The sequence below is a fragment of the Hyaena hyaena genome, unplaced genomic scaffold (genome assembly GCF_003009895.1).
Source record: "Hyaena hyaena isolate Hyena2069 unplaced genomic scaffold, ASM300989v1 scaffold_296, whole genome shotgun sequence".
NCBI lineage: Eukaryota > Metazoa > Chordata > Mammalia > Carnivora > Hyaenidae > Hyaena > Hyaena hyaena.
The window spans coordinates 1,832,321-1,851,043 of NW_024080931.1; the positions used below are offsets into that span (position 1 = coordinate 1,832,321).

An 18,723-nucleotide genomic window follows, 5' to 3' on the forward strand; every position below is an offset into this window, starting at 1 on the left:
GTTGCCTCACTTTGTGGTCAGGTTGTGGTCCCTAAATATCACTTCCCATTCAAAAGAAGCAGGGCTCCTTGGAGACATGGCCGGGTGCAGGGTTGGGGCTGGGCGAGTGAGGGAGGAGCTAACGGCCGCCACAGGCTAGGAACTCCTCAGGCTCGTGGGGGCGAGTCCGCAGGACCCAGGCGCCAAGCTGCAGAGGCCGCCCCTGGTGGCTGAGTGAAGGGCAAGAAACACACGGAGCAGTAAACCTCCAGGAGTCGTGGTTCGCATCCCGGGATGATGGGGACGCCGTCGCTGCTCTGAGGCTGCGAAGGCCAAGTCCCGAAGCGGAAGAGCAGACGTTCATCCGTCTCTCCCATGCGGCTTCTATTTCTGGGTAACCAGTTACTCGATAGGGGAGAGGTGGGTTTTTCCCCTGTCACACGAAGTTTTTAAAGTTATTTTTAATTGTGATAAAATCAGGGGCGCCTGGGTGGCTCAGTCGGTTAAGCATCTGACTTCAGCTCAGGTCATGATCTCATGGTCCATGAGTTCGAGCCCCACGTCGGGCTCTGTGCTGACAGCTCAGAGCCTGGAGCCTGTTTCAGATTCTGTGTCTCCCCCTCTCTCTGCCCCTCCCCTGCTCGCACTCTGTGTCTCTCACTCTGTCTCTCATAGTAAAATAGAAACAAAAATTTTTTTCTTAAATCGTAGCATAAAATATACCATCTTTATTGTCTCCAAGCGCACAGCTCAGTGGCGTCAAGCATATTCACACTGTCATGCAGACACCTCCACCATCTGTCTCCAGAGCCTTCCATCTCCCCAAACTAAAACTCTGTCCCCATGAAACATTAACGCCCGCCCCCTGCCTCACCCCCGGCTCCCACCATCTACTCTGTCTCTGTGGACGGGACTCCTCTGGGGACCCCCTGTGAGGGGTCACGCAGGACATGTCCTTCTGTGTCTGACTTCTGTCATTGTGCACAGTGTCCTCCAGGGCCCTCCACGTGGTGGCAGGTGGCAGGGTGTCCTAACTTTTTTTTTTTTAAGCTTATTTATTTATTGAGAGAGAGAGAGAGATAGTGAGCAGGGGAGGGATATAGAGAGAGGGAGAGAGAGAAAACCCCAAGTTCGATCCCACGAACCATGAGATCATGACCTGAGCTGAAATCAAGTCAGACGCTCAATGGCCTGAGCCACCCACGCGCCCCGAGATAACTTAACTCTTTAAGCTTTAAGACTGAACAACACTGCAGCGTGTGCATGGACCCCATCGAGTTTATCCTTTGTCCATCACTGGACATGTGGGCTGTCTGCCTCCTGGCGGCTGTGAATAACGCTGCTGGGAACATGGGTGTGCACGTACCTCTTCAAGACCCTTTTGACTCTTCTGGTTTTTTTTTTTTTTTAAATAGAATAATTCCAGGCAATAAATTCAGAGAAAATGAAAGCATTAGAATACCCCCACTCTTACCATCCCCAATGCTGTATTCAAGGAATGTTCTCCAGTGGCTGCTAAGACCGTTAGGAGAAAGGCTCACAGGGAAACTCATGATGGACGAATCAGACTGATGCTCGCCTCCGTCCAGAGATGATCATTAACACGAAGGAGAGCGAGCGAGTGAACTTGCTGTTCTGCTACGTGTTTCCCGGAGACGGACAGAGACCCAGAGACTCGCAGAGCGAGAAGCAAGCAGGTGTTCTGTGTCCTCGGGTGGAGGCTTACAGCAACCGCCTAAAAATCCACTCACGTCTCCGGACAGATCAGCCTGCAGGGGTGCCGGGGTGGGGGAGGGGGCACGTTCGTCGACATCCAGGTCGCCACTCGCCGGGTCAGGAGGCTGGGATACGGGACGAGTGACCTGGTTTCGTCGACAGAGAACTGGCAGCGAGGAACAGGTCGGGGACGCTTACAGCTGAAGAGTTACGGCGGCCAAACGCCACGTGTGGGCTCTGTCTGCGAGCAAACGCCCTCGGGATGCGACCTCCGCCGACCAGACCCGCTGCCCCGGTGGGCCCAGTCGGGAGACACCCTGATGGGGTCCCAGCATCCCTCCTGCGGGATTCCTTCCAAAAATGCACGGCGTCAGTCAAATCGAGAGCAAACATCCCGAAACCTAAGTTTCGGGAACCGAACCGAACCCGGGCAGGCCCAGGGCCAACACTAACGACGCGGGATTCTGGACCAGGGAGAGGGCATCGGGGAAAGCTGGCCCGCTCGGAACAAAGCCCCCGGGCCAGCTGACCGGCACCGCGGACACTGGATTTCTTGTTTCGCGAGCCTGGCGTGTTGCACGGTTACCCAACATCAGGGGACGCGGGCCCAGGGCCACCTGGGAGCTGGGCTCTACGCCTGCAGGTTTTCTGGAGACCCAAACTTCCTGCAAAATACAAAGGTAAGAAAAAAAAGACGCGTACAGGACAAATGGAGAAATCTGGACACTGGGTATTTAATATTAACGAACCATCGCTACTCTTCGTTGCTGCGATAATGTTACATTATGGTTACACTTTGGAAGAGGGAGGCCTTCTGTTTCAGAACAGTGCCCTGAAGTGCGTGATGATGAAACGGCGTGATACCAGGGATAATCAGAGTCACCACGAGTCGGGCGCGGTGGGGCCAGGAGGCCGGAGGGCCGGAAGGGGTCAATACCGACCGTGTAGGGAAGGGGTTTCTGTCCCCAGCTCAGGGTCATGATACTTTCAGGGGCCTGTGCGAATGTCTTTAATTTCTTTTTGGATTTAGAAGAAGGAAGCAAATACAATCATCACGAATCTGTAACACGGAGCCCCCTCTGCATTTCACTGATCTTTCTATCAACACAGTTGTTAAGAAAACAACTTTTAAGGGGCGCCCGGGGGGCTCGGTCAGTTAAGCATCTGACTTTGGGTCAGATCATGATCTCAAGGTTCGGGGTTCAAGCCCCGTGTTGGGCTCTGTGCTGACAGCTCAGAGCCTGGAGCCTGTTTCGGATTCTGCGTCTCCCTCTCTCTCTGCCCTTCCCCCACTTGCGCTCACTCCCTCTCGTGCTCTCTCTCCTTCAAAAATAAACATTTAAAATTTTTTGAAAAAGTAAACAATTCTTAATAGTTGCTTCTGGAGGAAGAGACGTACGGAAGCAAACATGCCTTGAGCTCACAGAAGTCCGGCTGCAGCCTCGCCTCACCTCCCTGTTTTTGTAGCTTTGATATTTTCCACGATAAAAAAAAAAAAGTTTTCAAAAAGAGTTGGGGGACCCCTCAGCCAGGGGCCCGATGTCCACAGCGGTGTCACACCGGTGTTCCAGCTACGATGAGGGGGAAGTGGCCCCTTGCCTCCGTGGTCCTGCCCCCTGAACCCGGAACTTCAGCCTAATGGCAAGGAAAGCGCCATGCAAACCACCGAGGGACTTTCCCAAAATACCTGCAAAGAGGGCAGGTGGAGCCCCAACCCCTGACAGCGGGTGCGTGACCTTCTCTGGAAATAGGGTCATTGCAGGTGTAATCAAGTTCAGGCGAGGTCACTGGGGGAGGCCCCCATTCAGTACGACCGCTGCCCCCTGGGAGGGAGGAAAACGTGGACACACACACACACACACACACACACACACACGAGAGAAGGGGTCATGTGACGACAGAGATGGAGACGGAGGAGGGGCTGCGCCTCAGGCCATGGGGTCCCTGGGGGACCCAGAAGCTGGAAGAGGCGGGAGGGATCCCGCCCTGGGGCCTTCAGAGGGACGGTGCTCGGCCACACCGTGACTTCTGCCGTCCAGAACTGAGAGGGAGTACAAATCTGCGACTGAAGTCACTCAGAGCGTGGCACTTTATCTTGGCTGCCCGGACCAGCGCGCTTCAAACCTGCCGCGTCATCGAACGAAAACAAGTCAGGAGTTTCTGTCTGTCTGTCTGCCGGACGAGATGCTCCCCTACTTGTCAATCTCTGAATGAAACCAAGTTGTTAAAAATGACCAAACACGGGCGCCTGGGTGGCCCAGTCGGCCGAGCGCCCGACGCTTGGTTTCAGCTCAGGTCACGGTCTCGTGGTGGTGAGATCGGGCCCCACGTCAGGCCCCACTAACAGTGTGGAGCCTGCTTCAGATTCTTTCCCTTCACCCCTCTCCCCGTCACCCCCCTCTGTGAAATAAAATCAAAATTAAAAGAAAATTTTAAAGCACCATATTAAGATGTTAACACTAGGGGACACCGGCTGTGGTTACTTAAGGCAACTCTGTACCAACTTCACAAGGTTTCTGTAAATGGGGCTATTCTGAAACATAAAGTTCATATTTTTAAAAGTAAAAAAAAAAAAAAAAGCATTGGATGAATCAGTATCTCGGCTCTGCCTCCTGCAGGCTGGAGCCTTAGTCAAGTGATTCCATTTCTCTGTGCCTCCGTTTCCCCAGCTGAAAACAGAGGTGGGCTGGCTTGTGACCCAGTGGGCCCTGGAGGGGGGCCCGCCTTCCGGGGTAAGTGGAACCATCACCACCATCCCAATCTCCACCTTCATCTGACGTGGGTGGTGGCTGCTCGAATCCGGGGTAACGACACAGGGCGGGCTTAAATGTCCTCCCCGCCCCCAGGCCAGGGACAGACGCGGCCGCCCCCTGGCCCACAGCATCCTCAGTCCCCAGCTCCGAGGGCCTGCCCTGCACAGGCGGGCGGACCACACGCACTCCTCCCCTCCTCCATGTCGATACCCCACCCGGGACGGGCCGCACAGTGATCAACAGGACGTCCCTAAAAAATCACAGGTGTCCAGAGTGTCGTTTCTTTAATGTCCTGCAAGGGGCCCCACAGAAGGGGAGGGAATAAATACAGAAGGGATGGAAGACGCAGCGCGCCCGGCCCCCAGGGTGATGCCTATGGGCCTCGGTTTCCCTCGTCTGTGAACGGGGCAGGACGCACTGTGAGCCCCAGGCCGTGAAAGGGACAGGGTTTTCGGGGTCTTTTCTTCCATTCCGGAGCTGGGAGGCCCCTGCGCCACCCGGGCCTGCAGCTGGTCGGTGCCACCTCCTGTCCGCTAGGGGGCGCCAGAGCCCGGTCCCTGGGATGGAATGACCGCTGCCCCGCTTCGGGGCTGGGGCAGCACCTCCGTGGGGGTCCCAGCCTCTGCCCAGGGCGGGCCAGGTCCTCCGTTCTCCCCACCTCTTCCTCCACCCTGTCATCCCAAGTGGCCCTTGTGCTCCCTTTCCGAGGAGGTAAACTGAGTCAACCCAGGGGCTGACTCAGGGGCTGTCCCAGTGAGGGGCAGACAAAGGAGGGGGTGACACCTGGCCTTCAGCCTCTGACGGACTCACAGTCCTTCCGCTCCCAGGACCTGGGACCGAGCGACAAAGGGCATCTGCGGTCACTGAGCACCAGTCCACAGACCTCCCCCCCCACGTGCGGGTCGGAGCCCGGGGGCAGCGGGGCCTGGGTCACAGCAGGTTGATCTCGTCCAGGTAGCGGGCCAGGACCGAGTCCCGCACGTCCTTGAAGACCTTGCGGATGTTCTGTGTGTCCGTGGCGCACGTGTAGTGGCTGAAGAGTCGCCGGGAGCGTGGACCTTTCCGGGCCCCGTCGGCGCTGTCCACGCAGCTGGCGTACATTCTGGTGTACATGTCCAGGATGAACTTCTTGGCCGCCTCCACGTCCTGCTTCGGGCCTGGGGGGATGGGGGGGGCGGAGGGCAGTCAGGGCACGCGGCCGGCGGGGCAGGCGGGAGACCCTCCCTCCTGGGTCAAGGACGGGGATGTGGAGACCCTGCTCCATGCACCGATGACGACCGGGCTGCAGGGGCCCCAGGGACCACGTGGTGCTGGCCGGTGCCATCTTTGGTCTCTCTGGAGGGTCACATGACCTTCAGGTCCAGCCAACGGGACCATCAAGGAAGGACTCGGGTGAGTCACGTGACCTGGAGTGGACCAGTAAGACTCGGCTCTGGGACTTTGGGCAGCACCGCATTAAAGAAAGAAACCCTCTCACGTGGCTGGGCTTGCAGCTGAGGGGATGGGAGTCTGGAGCTGCAGAGAAAGACAGTCCTGAGAGGTGCAGATGGATAAACTGAGGCCGAGAGAAGCGGAGGGATGGCCACCCTGGTGAGGAACCCGCCACGCTCGGGCTCCCTTTCTCTCCCCAGCACAAGGTGAGCTAAGGGCTTCCAGAACCCAAGTCCTGGTTCTGCTACTTACTAGTCTGGTTGCCTTTATGTCAGTCCATGTAACCGTGGTGAGCCTCAGTTTCCTCGTTTGTAAAATGGGGGTCCTGTCTCAAGCCTCCCAGAGTTGTGAGGATTCATTGCAAGAATGTGGAGGGCTCTCTGCTCCACAATCAGAATGTTATTCTCATTCTCCCAGAAAGGCGGGGTACCCAGTGGTGAGGGCTGGTGGCGCCGGATCCAGACAGCCCAGGTTCTAATCCTGCCTTGGCCCCTCGCTGGCCATGTGACATTTGGCAAGCGATTGTACCTCTCAGTGCCTCAGTTTCCCCACTTCTACAGTAGTGAGGAGGAAGTCCACCGCACAGCGCTTTTTAATGAGGCTCAGACGAGTCCCTACATGAGGGTGCTCCCAAGAGCATTAGACTCGTTAGCTGTTGCTATAATCACAAATTACTCAGTACACACAGGGAGGGACGGAGACCCAGAAGTTGGCAAAGGGGACCCCAGCCTTTCTGCCTGGGAGAAAAGGATGAGTCATGAGGGTTTCCTTTGACATGAAGGAAAACAGTCCCTCAAAACCGCTCTATCCTCTCCCCACGGCTGCCCAGCTGGGAAGGGAGTAAGGGGCGTCCCCCGTGCTGGGACAAGCTGCATCTGCCTCTCAGGCCCTAAGTCTTCTGGGCATGACTGGCTGCGCTTGGCCTCATGGGCTCTGAGACCTGACAAGGCCAGGCGTCACACCTGTGGTGATGTCACCAAACTTAAGACCTCCATCTACCATGCTGCTTGTGTCTGCCCCAAATCTGTGTCTCCCCAGAACTTCAGATACTGCCAAGTGGCCTCATTTGGAATTAAGGTCTTTTGCGATGTAATTGGTTAGCTTGAAATGGGGTCACACTGGACTGGGGCGGGCCCTACGGCCAATGACGGGCGTCTTTATAAGAAAAGGAAAAACCCACAGACAGTAAGGCCGTGTGACAAGAGAGGCAGATTGGAGGGCTGCACCTATAAGCCCAGTGACACCAAGGATTACTGGTAACGCCAGAAACCAGGAGAGACACCTGAGACCGACCCTCCCTCGGCGCTTCCAGAAAGAACAGATCCACCACATCCCCATCTCAAACACGCCTGTTGTTTTCAGCCTCCCAGTTTGCGGCCCCAGGAAGTGAAGCCAGCTTGTCCCCAGAAAGGATGCCATCGCGCTTCCCCCTGCCGAGAGAGGAGTCTGTTTGCCTCCTTTTGACTACGAGCAGGCCTGACTGATTTGCCAGAGCAGAGTGCCCCCCCCGCCACTCCCTCCCCGGGCCGAAGTCTGGTTTTCCTGAAACAGCCACACTGTGAGCAAGCCCAAGCCTCGTGAGGAGGCCCTGGATTCAGAGACCCCAATTGGGGCAAGGGAGGGGGCAGGGGAGGGGAGAGAGAAGGAGCGGGAGGCAGGGAGGGGGAGGGAGGGGAGCTCAGGGGAATCACCTGTATCTGGATCCCAGCACCTCTGCTGAGGCCACACGGATCAGACGTCCCCCCTCAACCCTTCCCAAGTTCCTGCCCCACGCAAACGTGAGCGAAGTCAGAGGCTGCTTAAAGTTCCTAACGTTGGGGACTGTGTGTCACTCACCTGGGACACTTCTACCAGACCCTGCATCCTTGCAGTGGCCCTGGGGGGGACGTGCTAGCCAGTACCCCCCTCCCCAGAACCCCATCCCCCCTCTGCAGGATCCACTGACCTGTGCCTGACTCTAGGCCAGGCCCTGTGCCCCGCGGGCTGCGTGGAGGGCTTGCCCCCAAACCCACTCTGTGACACTGTCCTGTCCTAATTCAGGCAAGAATTGCCGAGACACCGCACACACCTATGAGCTCCAAGCCCCACGGGAAAGAGGGTGCCCGTGTCCATGAAAACCTTGTGCCGCGCAAGGGCTTGTTCCGAGGTCAGTCACCCGTTTCCCTAGCAGTCTGCCACCCGAGGGGCGCCTGTGCAGCCCAGTCGGTTCGGCGTGCGACTTAACTCAGGTCATGATTTTGCAGATAGTAAGCTCGAGCCCCTCGTGCTCAGTGCGGAGTCCGCTTCCAACCCTCTGTCTCCCTCCCTCTCTGCCTCACCCCTGCTCTTTTTCTCAAAACTAAAAATTTTTTAAAAAGTATTCTGCTGATCAGACATAGACGCAGTGACTATGAAAGACACAAAAAGAGAAGTTTCAAAAACGTAGGCAGATTCCGGAACCAGGTGTTGAGACTTCCAGGTGTGGCTCCTGATGATGCGTGACAGCGGGCCGCATGCAGAAGAGCTGTGACCCTTGCTTCTTTAGGACTCCTGCTTGAAGCAGGTGCTTCGAGAATGACGGAGGCTGCCAATCCCCACCCCCAGCTCTACAGGGGGGACACTGAGACTCCCGGCTTGGGTCTGGAACTCAGGTCTGTCCCAACCCGTTTGAAACTCCACGGACTCCAGCTGGGGGTAGCGTCTGGCCCAGCATCTCTCCTGGGAGCTGCTGGTGGGAGCCGAAGGGCCCAGAGAGCTCTAGAACCACTCACCCTGGAAACTGGGGAAGTAGGTGGCCAAGTGGGAGGTGGAGATCTTCTCCTCCAGGATGTCAGTCTTGTTGAGGAAGAGGATGACAGACGTGCTTTTGAACCAGGGCAGTTCCAGGATGGTCCCAAACAGGGCCAGGCTCTCCTTCATTCGGTTCTGTTTGTGGGGAACAGGCAGGTCATGGCTCTGACGGCCCCCTTGGCCCAGCCGGGAGCCCTCCCCGACGTGGAGACGGGGCTGTCAGCCTAACCGTCCAGGAGCTCAGGGCTCCGCCATTCCCGGCTGGGTCGGGGGGGAGGTGGGGGAGGTGTGCCCGTGCTTTCATGTGGCCCCTACTGCTTTGACTAGTGTCCCCACGGGCACACCACTCCGGAAGTCCAGAATGGGACCGTGTTTGGAAAGAGGGTCTTTGAAGCTGTAATTAGTAGAAATCATAGTAAGTACATTGCCACGTTCAGTGCAGGTGTCCTTATAAAGAGGGCACATTTGGACAGATACGTGGGAAAAAGTCCATGTGACCGCGGAGGCAGAGATGGTGACGTGCGCACAGGCAAAGGGACACTGAGGACGGCCAGCGACCCCCAGAAGCGGGGAGGGCCTGGGACAGAGTCTCCCTCACTGGCTCAGGAGGCCTGAGCCTGGCCAACACGCCGGTCGGGGTGTGCGGCCTCCGGCACTGGCAGAGAAGTCTCTGGAGCTCCGGCCCCACACAGCCCAGCCAACCGGGACGCCTCGTGCGGCCGCACTGGAGCAGGGTCTGTGGCAGGACGACCTCAGATCCACCTTTTGATTCCGTCCGAAAGTCAAGACGGCGGCATCTGACCCCTGGCTCCCCAAACCGGCCACGTGGAGCTTTCACCCCTAAGAGCGCAGATGTCAGAAATGGGAGGGTCTAAATTCGGAGAAGAGCTCCCGAGAGAGGGGGCGATGCCCAGCCTTTCGGAATAAAAGCAGGACACTGCCCCTGAGGCGAGGACCCATTTTCCCGGGCAGCTGCCTTGTGCTTCCTGGGGGGCCGCGTCTCGGGGCTCCAGCGCCCCTTCGCGTGCATGTCTGCGCGTGCGTGTGTGTGCGTCCAGGGTCCCTGTACACAAGCGCATGTGTGTGCACCTGTCTTGGGACTCAAGGCTCTGAGCACGGAAGACGGGAGGGTGGGGCCACGCCAGACGAACCCGGACCCCATCAGGAGTGGCCGTGGGCTCTCCTGCTCGGGTGCACGCCTGGGGGCCGGCGGGAGGCGGCGTCCCCACACCTACGGTGGCCCTCACCTCTCTGTTGTTCTCCTCCAGGCACTGGTCGTACTCGCTGAGGGAGGCCAGGTAGATGAGGGCAATCACATTCTCAAAGCAGTGGATCCACTTCTTGCGTTCTGACCTCTGGCCCCCGACGTCCACGATCCTGCCAGAAGTCAGCCCCGGTCAGAACTCGGGCCCCTGAGACGCGGCGCCCCAGATGGCGGGGACACGTCGAGGCCGATATCAACAGCAGCAAGAATCGGTGGCAGCCACTGGGCCAATGCCTCTTGTGTGTTCACTGCGTTTCACCCGCCCCGTGGGGTGTTTTGCCCACTTACACACAAGGAAACTGAGGCAAGGGAGGGGGACACTTTCCCGAGCTGCCGCACTGTGGCAGAGGACAGCGGGTCAGGTTCAGAAGCATCGGCCCTGGTTCTGCCTGGGTGACCGGGCGGCAAACCGTACAACAGCTTCAGAACTCAGTTTCCCCGTCCCTGAGGGGTGGCCGTGCTGTCCTGGCCGGCCACCGCGGTCCCCTCGGTGTGTGGCCCAGGGCGAGGGCCCAGCCTCCTCCCCCACACACACCACAACAAAAGCCCGAGCCCTCCCGCCTTCCTGTTCTCTCTCTAAGAAATGTGGGTCACTGATAACGAGCCTGCGTCATTTCCCCCGGGACGGGACTGTTGCCCAGGCAGCCAACAGGAAATGCCAAGAGGCCTCAGAGCAAGAAGGGACTTGCCCCTTTGTGTGGACGGGAAACCAGGGCTGGGGCCTGTGGCTCCCCATCCCAGAGACAGCCACTCTCGTGCCTCTTCAGACCCCCTCCAATCCCAGAGCGGGAGGGGGTGCAGTGGCTGCTGGGGGGGGCTCTGCAGGGACAGGTGTGGGGGGTTACTTGCCAGCCCCCCATTTCCGAATCGGATCCCTCTGATCCCTCACCCCGCTATTAGCTCTCTCCTCGCCTGAGAACATACTCAAGGCTTCCCACCTAAAAATCAGCACCTCAGCCCAGCCTTTCCTGTGACTTCCCCAAACTCTACCTTCGTTCCAAAACTTTTACCAATTCATCCATCCACCCACCCATCCATCTACCCAGCCAGCCAGCCAGCCAGCCAGCCACCCATTCCATCCTTCCACTCACCCACATAGTCACCCATGCATCCACCCATCTATCCATCTATATACCCATTCATCCACCCGCCCATCCACCCATCCATCCACCCGCATATTCACCCATCCATCTACCCATCTACCCACCCATCCATCCATTTATCTACCCACCCACCATGCCCGCGTCTGCCCACCCTGCACACATCTCTACATACACACACTCACCCATCCATCCACTTGCTTCTCCTTCCATCTTTCCTACTCTCCTCCCACATTTACCAAGTTCCACCTTGATCTTGAGCTGATCATCACTAGCAAAGCAGGAGACTCAAACTCACCCCCTAGCCTGGTGGGGCTCTCCGTCAGGGGAGGAGACTGATGGCAAACAGATAAATTATGAGCCTTCCTGGTAAGGACTATTGCAAAGGCCGGAGGAGCATGTTGGGGGGTCGATCCAGGACAGTGTGGGACTTGGTGTGGGTGAGGTGACAACCCCTGTGCCCAGTCCTCACCCCCCGCGGCTCCCACCATCAGCCCACAGACACAGAGCTTGCTCAGGCCACTGATGGCCCCTAAATGCCAATCCCAGAAGTCCCTTTTCTCAGTGTACTCTTCCTGACCTTGACTTTAGTTTTTGACACTGGCTACCGCTCTGCCCGGACCCCTTGCTGCGCTGGCCACGCACACCTCTGCCTTCCAGCTCAGGCCTGTGTGTGTCTACCCCCTTCCAGACACCTCAGACTCAACGTGCCCCCAAACGACGTCACCGTGCAATCTCACGCGCCGCCGCCATGGCCCCGCGGTCACCCCGTCTCTGATTCTCTGACTCTTACACTCATCCAGTCCTGCCCATTCTACATCGGAAACCGTTTTATACACCATCCTTTCATTTCCATCCCCATGACCGTGGCCCTGGCCCTTACCAGTGCTTCCTGCCTGGACCATGGCTCCTGCCCGCCCTGAGCCTCCTGACCTCCAACCTCACCCCATCTGAGCTTCCCCCAGTCCTGGATCAATCCCCCTGGAAAATCGCTGACCGCACAGTCTCTGTCTCTTCCTACCGAGGCGCCTTTCAAGAGGTATCCTCCTGAACTCCTATTCACCCTTTGAAGCCCTAACACCGATGTCCCTCCTTCAGGAGGGCCTGCCCTCCTGGAGCTCTGGTTGCCTCATTCTGGGCTTTTCTGGGTCCCAGACCTGGCTGTATGGGGACTCGGGGGTCTGGATCCAGCTCAGCCTCCTTCAGCCTGGAAGCCCCTTGAGAACCGGGAAACTCCTATTCATCCTTCAGGGCCCCAGTTCCTTTGCCCCCTCCACAGGCAGCCCTCCCCAGCTCCGGGCTCACCGCAGGTTGGTCTTCTGCACAGAGAAGCAGTACTCGTTGATGCCGGTGGTGGGCATGCGACTTCGGAGCACGTCCTGTGCTGTGGGGACGTAGTCCTCCTCAGTGATGCGCTCCAGGTGCGACAGGTAGCTGCGGAGCGAGGAGCCCTGAGGCCTGTCCCGCAGCCTCCCCTTTGTTTCTCAGACCCCCGCACCCCCCCCCAAAGCCCAGTGAAGACCCTGCAGGGGGAGGGGAGCTCCTGAAGAGGGGCCCGGACATCTGGGTGTGCAGGTGGCCCAGGAGCGTCACCCTGAGGCTGTGGAAGCATCAGGAGAAAGAAGCCTCACCCTCAGGACAGCAGGACCTCAAGGACAGCCTAAACTTAAGAACAGTCTCACCGAGAAGAGGCATCACCTTGGGAAAGCTGTCACCCCCAGGGGTGGCACTGTCCCAAGAAAAGTGATGGCCTGGGAATAGGCTACTGTCTGTCAAATCGCCCTCGATGCCCAACATCGTACCCAGGACAGCATTACTGTGTGACGACAAGCACTGTCCCCTCAGGAACGTCACCCCGGAGCTGTGTCCTCCCCAGGAAGGACGTCACCCCAGAGCTGTCCACCCCAGGAATGACGTCACCCCAGAGCTGTGTCCTCCTCAGGAATGACATCACCCCGGAGCTGTCCACCCCAGGAACAACGTCACCCTGGAGCTGTGTCCCCCCTAGGAACGACGTCACCCCGGAGCTGTGTCCCCCTCAGGAACGACATCACCCTGGAGCTGTGTCCCCCCCCAGGAATGATGTCACCCCGGAGCTGTCCACCCCAGAAACAACGTCACCCCGGAGCTGTGACCCCCCCCAGGAACAATGTCACCCCGGAGCTGTGTCCTCCCCAGGAACGACGTCACCCCGGAGCTGTGTCCCCCCCAGGAACGTCACCCCGGAGCTGTCCACCCCAGAAACGACGTCACCCCGGAGCTGTGTCCTCCCCAGGAACAATGTCACCCCGGAGCTGTCCACCCCAGAAATGACGTCACCCCGGAGCTGTGTCCCCCCCCAGGAGCGACGTCACCCCGGAGCTGTGTCCTCCCCAGGAACGACGTCACCCCGGAGCTGTGTCCTCCCCAGGAACGACGTCACCCCGGAGCTATGTCCTCCCCAGGAACGACGTCACCCCGGAGCTGTGTCCCCCCCAGGAACGACGTCACCCCGGAGCTGTGTCCCCCCCAGGAACGACGTCACCCCGGAGCTGTGTCCCTCCCCCCCCAGGAACGAAGTCACTCTGGAGCGAGACCACCCACCGCATGTCCCACAGCGGGAGCCAACCAGCCTGGGCCCCGTCTGTCCCGGGACGAGATCACCCACACCTGCGGCCCCGGCCCCACACTCACTACACGGCCGAGTCGAGCAGGTGGAACTCCCGGCGACGCTCATAGCAGGCCCGGATGCCGGCGTCCCTCCACAGCCACTGCATGGCCACGGCGTAGCGCTTCTCGAAAGCCGTCACTTTGTAGGGGTCCTGGCTCATGACCAGACTGGCGTGGTGCTGGGGAGGGAGGGCCGGGGCGAGTCAGACATCCCTGCAAGCCACTGCCCCCCTGCGACGGAGCTCCCCCCCCCCCGCCCCGCGCAGTTCCTAGCCCGCCCCTCTGCTCCTGCCTGCACACCCGCGTTGGTACCCGGATGGAGGGCGGAGGGACAGCGAGGGACGCGCGTGCAGGCACGGCAGTTCTGATTGATGCCTATGCGGCAAGTCACTACAGGCGCCCCCACGACAGACAGCGCAATGAAGCAACGTGCGCAGGTCCCTCGGGGAGGTAGAGGCACGCGCAGCCGCAGTGCTGCCCTTCCTCCACTCCATCTGCCCGCCTCTCCTTCCAGCAGGAGCGGCTGCCTGACTCCTGAGTTGGCCTGTGAGCGCGCATGCGTGCGCCTGGTGCGTGCGCACGTGTGGGTGTGTGCGCATGCGTGCGCCTGGGGTGTGCGCATGCGTGCTGGCGTCTGCGCATGCGTGCTGGCGTCTGCGTGTGCTTCCGCGTGCGCGCGCCCATGAGGCCACGCGCACGTGCGCTCGTGTGGTTTGCGGGTGCCTCCGAGCCTGGGAATGTGACAGAGCTCGCCATTTCTACTTAATGCCGTACTGAGGTCCTTGCCGGGGCCAAACAGGAGGGAAAGGAGAGGAAAGGCATCAGGTTTGGAAAGGAATGTGTCACGCTGTGGCAGCTCACGATAGCATGACAGCAGGTAGGAAATCCAGAACAGTCTGTCAGGATAAACTAGTTAACTTAGCAAGGCCCCTAAACGCAAGTTCAAAAAACACACATCCAGCGTGCGCCTATATATTAACCGCTAACTTTCAAGACACTTTCGAGAATTTAAATCCCACTTACAGTAGCAGAAAAAGATAGCAAAGACCTAGGAATAAACCCAACAGCAGAGGGGAAAGCTGTCTACACTGCAATACACAAACATCACTAAGAAAAAATTCATTTGTTTGCTTATTCAATGTTTATTGCTGAGAGCGGGCACATGTAGGCAAGCGGAGAGGGGGAGGGGAGGATGGATGATTGAAAGCGGGCTCTGCTGGGCGCCTGGGTGGCTCAGTGGGTTAAGCGCCCGACTCTTGATGTTAGCCCGGGTCGTGATCTCACGGTTTGTGAGTTCGATCCCCACTTCGATCCCCACATCAGGGTCTGTGCTGGCAGTGCAGAGCCTGCTTGGGATTCTCTCCCTCTCTCTGCCCCTGCCCTGCTCACGCTAAGAAAGAGAGGAAGGAAGAGAAAACATAAGAAAGAAAACACAAAAACAACAACAGCAAAGCACTGTCAGCACAGAGCCCGATGCGAGGCTCAGACTCACAACCTTGAGATCATGACCTGAGCCAAAGTCGGATGCTTAACCGCCTGAGCCACCCAGACGCCCTCACCAAGAAAAAATGTAAAGGATCTAAATAGTTGGAAGGCTGTGCGGTGTTCGTGGATTGAAAGACGCAGCCTTTTTAAGGTGCCAGTTCTCCCCAAATTAATCTATGGGTTCCACGCAATTCTACCAAAATCCCAGAAAGGGGTGTGTGCATGTAAAAACTGACAAGATAATTCTAATCTTTATGTAGAAGCGCAAAAGGGCCCGGAATAGCCGACGCAATTCTGGAGACCAGAGTGTAAGTATTTACACTAGCAGGCTCCACGACTACATATTAGGAAGCTACAGTCGCTAGCATGGTATTCGCTCAAAGGTAGAGAAATTGACCAACAGAACAGAACAGTGAGATTTAACAGATCCAGGCACATCAGAACACCCGGTTTCTCACAAAGACGAGACTGTCATATGGTGGGAAAAGTGTTAAGTGGCACTGGCGCTATTGAATATCTGCGCCAGGAGGATAAAAATGGAAAGAAACGTAATTACACCCAACACAAAAATCAATTCCAGGTATGAAGTAAATCTAAATATGAAACAATACAGCTCCATGTGAAACCTGGCAATAGAGGTGCGCCTGGGAGGCTAAGTCGGTTGAGCGTCCAACTCTTGGTTTTCACTCAGGTATGATCGTATGGCTCGCGGCTTCAAGCCCCACATCCAGTTCCACGCTGACAGCGCAGAGCCAGCTTGGGATTCCCTCTCTCTCCCTCTCTCTCTGCCCCTCCCCTGCTCCCATGAGCGTGCTTTCTCTCTCTTGCTCTCTCAAGAATAAATAAATAAAACTTAAAAAAAAAATAAGTAGGGGCACCTGGGTGGCTCAGTCGGTTAAGCGTCCAACTTCGGCTCAGGTCATGATCTCACGGTTCGTGGGTTCGAGCCCCACATTGGGCTCTGCTGACAGCTCAGAGCCTGGAGCCTGTTTCAGATTCTGTGTCTCCCTCTCTCTCTGACCCTCTCCTGCTCACACTGTCTCTGTCTCTCTCTCTCAGAAATAAATAAAACATTAAAAGGTTTTTTTTAATAAATAAGTAAATAAGTTTTTAAAAATTGAAAATAGCAATAGTTTCATCATGACCTTGAGGTGGAAAAACATCTCTTAAGCTGGCTACCAAAAAACAAACAAACAAACAAACCAAAAACCAAGTACCAAAAAATCAACAACACGCCGTTAACCAGAAGGCTGACACACTGGACTTCATTAAAATTAAGAGCTGTTCAACCAGACACAATAAAAACAATGAAGGTGCAAGGTATGGATGGGGAGAAAATATTTGCAAAATACATAACAAAGTGTTCTTTTCCAGAACATACAAAGAATCTGCTACAAATCAGTAAGAAAAAAAACCCCAATGATACTTTTTTTTTAATGGGCAAAACCAAACCAATGCCAAAAATGGGCAAAAGATTTGAACAGCTGCTTCGCAAAATGGAACATCCAAGTATCCAGCAAACATAGGAAGAGGTGTGCGACCTCCTAACCAATCAGGGCGATGCAACTCAGAACCACAAGGAAATACTTCCAAGAACCCACCAGAATGGCTACAACGAGCCGACAGCAGCAAGTGTTGGCAAGGACAAGGGGCAACCCGAGCTCTTCGTGTTGCGCGGGCGGGAGTGTGAAATGGTCAAGTGCTTGGAGACAGTCCGGTGTCTCCTCCAAATCTAACCTACTTTACGATCCAGATCCACTTCCACATGGACACCCAACAGAGATGCGTTGCTTTTCGTGAAATACATACGGTAGAAATGAACAAACCACAACTATGTCCCCCAGAGATGAACGGAGTACAGACCACTGAGCAGCGTCAGAAGCCAAACGTGGGAAATGTTCTGTTTAATCCCAAGTATGAGAAGTTTAAAAACAGGCAACCCCAATATATGCTGGTGGTTACTCTTGGGGGGCAGTGATTTTGGGAAGAACCTCTGGGGTTCTGTTCTTGCCTCTTGTCCTGGGCAGTGGCCACACACGTGTGCTTACGTTGTGATGGATCCACTGAGCTTGTGAACTGGCTTCTTCAGGGTGTTACATCTCAATTAAAACTGCTTTTCTAGGGGCGCCTGGGGGGCTCAGTCTGTTAAGCGTCCGACCTCGGCTCAGGTCATGATCTCAAGGTTCATAAGTTTGAGCCCCACGTCGGGCTCTGTGCTGACAGCTGAGAGCCTGGAGCTGCTTCGGGCTCTGTGTCTCCCTCTCTCTCTGCCCTTCCCCTGCTCACGCTTTCTCTCTCTCTTAAAAATAAATAAAACATTTTTAAAAACCACACACAAGTGCTGGTGAGGCTGTGGAGAAATTAGAGCCCTCATGTGCCATCAGGGAGAATGCAAAATAGTGCGGCCACTGTGGAAAACAGTGTGGAGGCTCCTCAAAAAAATTAAAATGGAACTACCCTATGACCCAGCAATTCCACTTCTGAGTGTTTAACTGAAAGAACTGAAATCAGGATCTTGAAAAGATACTAACATCCCGTGTTCACTGCAGCACGATTCACAAAAGTCAAGGTGTAGAAACAACGAAAGTGTCCATGAAGAGAACGTGGTGTGCGTGCGTGCACGCGCATGCACACACACACACACACACACACACACACACACAGAGGAATATTACTGAGCCTTAAAAGAAGGGGATTCTGCAATAAGTAAGAACACGAATGAATCTGGGGGACATCACGTTACGTGACACAAGCCAGTCACACGAGGATGAATACTGATGACCCCACTTATATGAGGCTTCTAGAAAAGGCAAGTCACGGACACGGAGAGTAAATCGGGCTGGGGCCGGGGGATCTGGGGAGCTAACATCCGAGGGAGGTAAGGCTCCAGTTCCTCAGGAGGACCTAGTTCTAGAAGTCCGCTGTGAACACCACCACCCTGTGCACACCACCAGCTGTTACGGGGGTGGAACGTGTGTGCAGTGTTAATATGACAAGTGCACCCGTAGCTGCTCCCCCCGCAGCCGGATTCCTATACCCGTCATGGTATTGATGTTTCTACCACCAAACACGTGCTGGCTCGGGACCCCAACCCCAGGCATCGAGGGGTCCACAGGGGAGACGCGAGAGGAGGGGCGGGTGCCAAACTTCCCTGGCGGAAACTCCTGGGGGAAACAACAAAACCTGGTGGCCCAAGATAAGTGGCTCCGCCCCAGGTGTCCAAAGGGGCATCACCCAGCACGGGGGTCCTAGGTGACATGGCCCAGATCGGCGGGTCTGAGTGGACATGGCCAGAAGGGTGGGGACTGTCTGAGGGGACAAGGTCTTGATGGGGGCGGGGGGTTCTGAGGGGACACGGTCCTGACAGGGTGAAGGGTGACTGAGGGGACACTTGTCAGGGTGGTGACTATAACTGAGGGGACTCGGTCCTGACAGGGTTGGGGGGCTGAGGGGACACAGTCCTGTCCGGGTGGGGACCATCTGAGGGGACCCGGTCCTGACAGGGTGGAGGTGTCTGAGGGGACACGGTCATGACAAGGTGGGGACTGACTGAGGGGACATGGTTGCGACATGGTGA

The 18,723-nt window shown here is 56.7% G+C and overlaps 1 protein-coding gene across 1 annotated transcript in view; it reads right to left on the reverse strand.

Annotated features, from left to right (window-relative positions):
• Positions 1-4,709: 4,709 nt before the first annotated feature.
• The window catches only part of GNA15 (G protein subunit alpha 15), a 21,823-nt gene continuing 7,809 nt past the window's right edge, over positions 4,710-18,723 (reverse strand). The window contains exons 3-8 of the mRNA XM_039247550.1: positions 13,962-14,036; positions 13,686-13,840; positions 12,318-12,446; positions 9,896-10,025; positions 8,630-8,783; positions 4,710-5,605 (exon numbers count right to left, since the gene is read on the reverse strand). Of these exons, the coding sequence (XP_039103481.1) occupies positions 5,379-5,605; positions 8,630-8,783; positions 9,896-10,025; positions 12,318-12,446; positions 13,686-13,840; positions 13,962-14,036 (870 nt within the window). The 3' untranslated portion in view covers positions 4,710-5,378. The remainder of the gene's footprint in view (positions 5,606-8,629; positions 8,784-9,895; positions 10,026-12,317; positions 12,447-13,685; positions 13,841-13,961; positions 14,037-18,723) is intronic.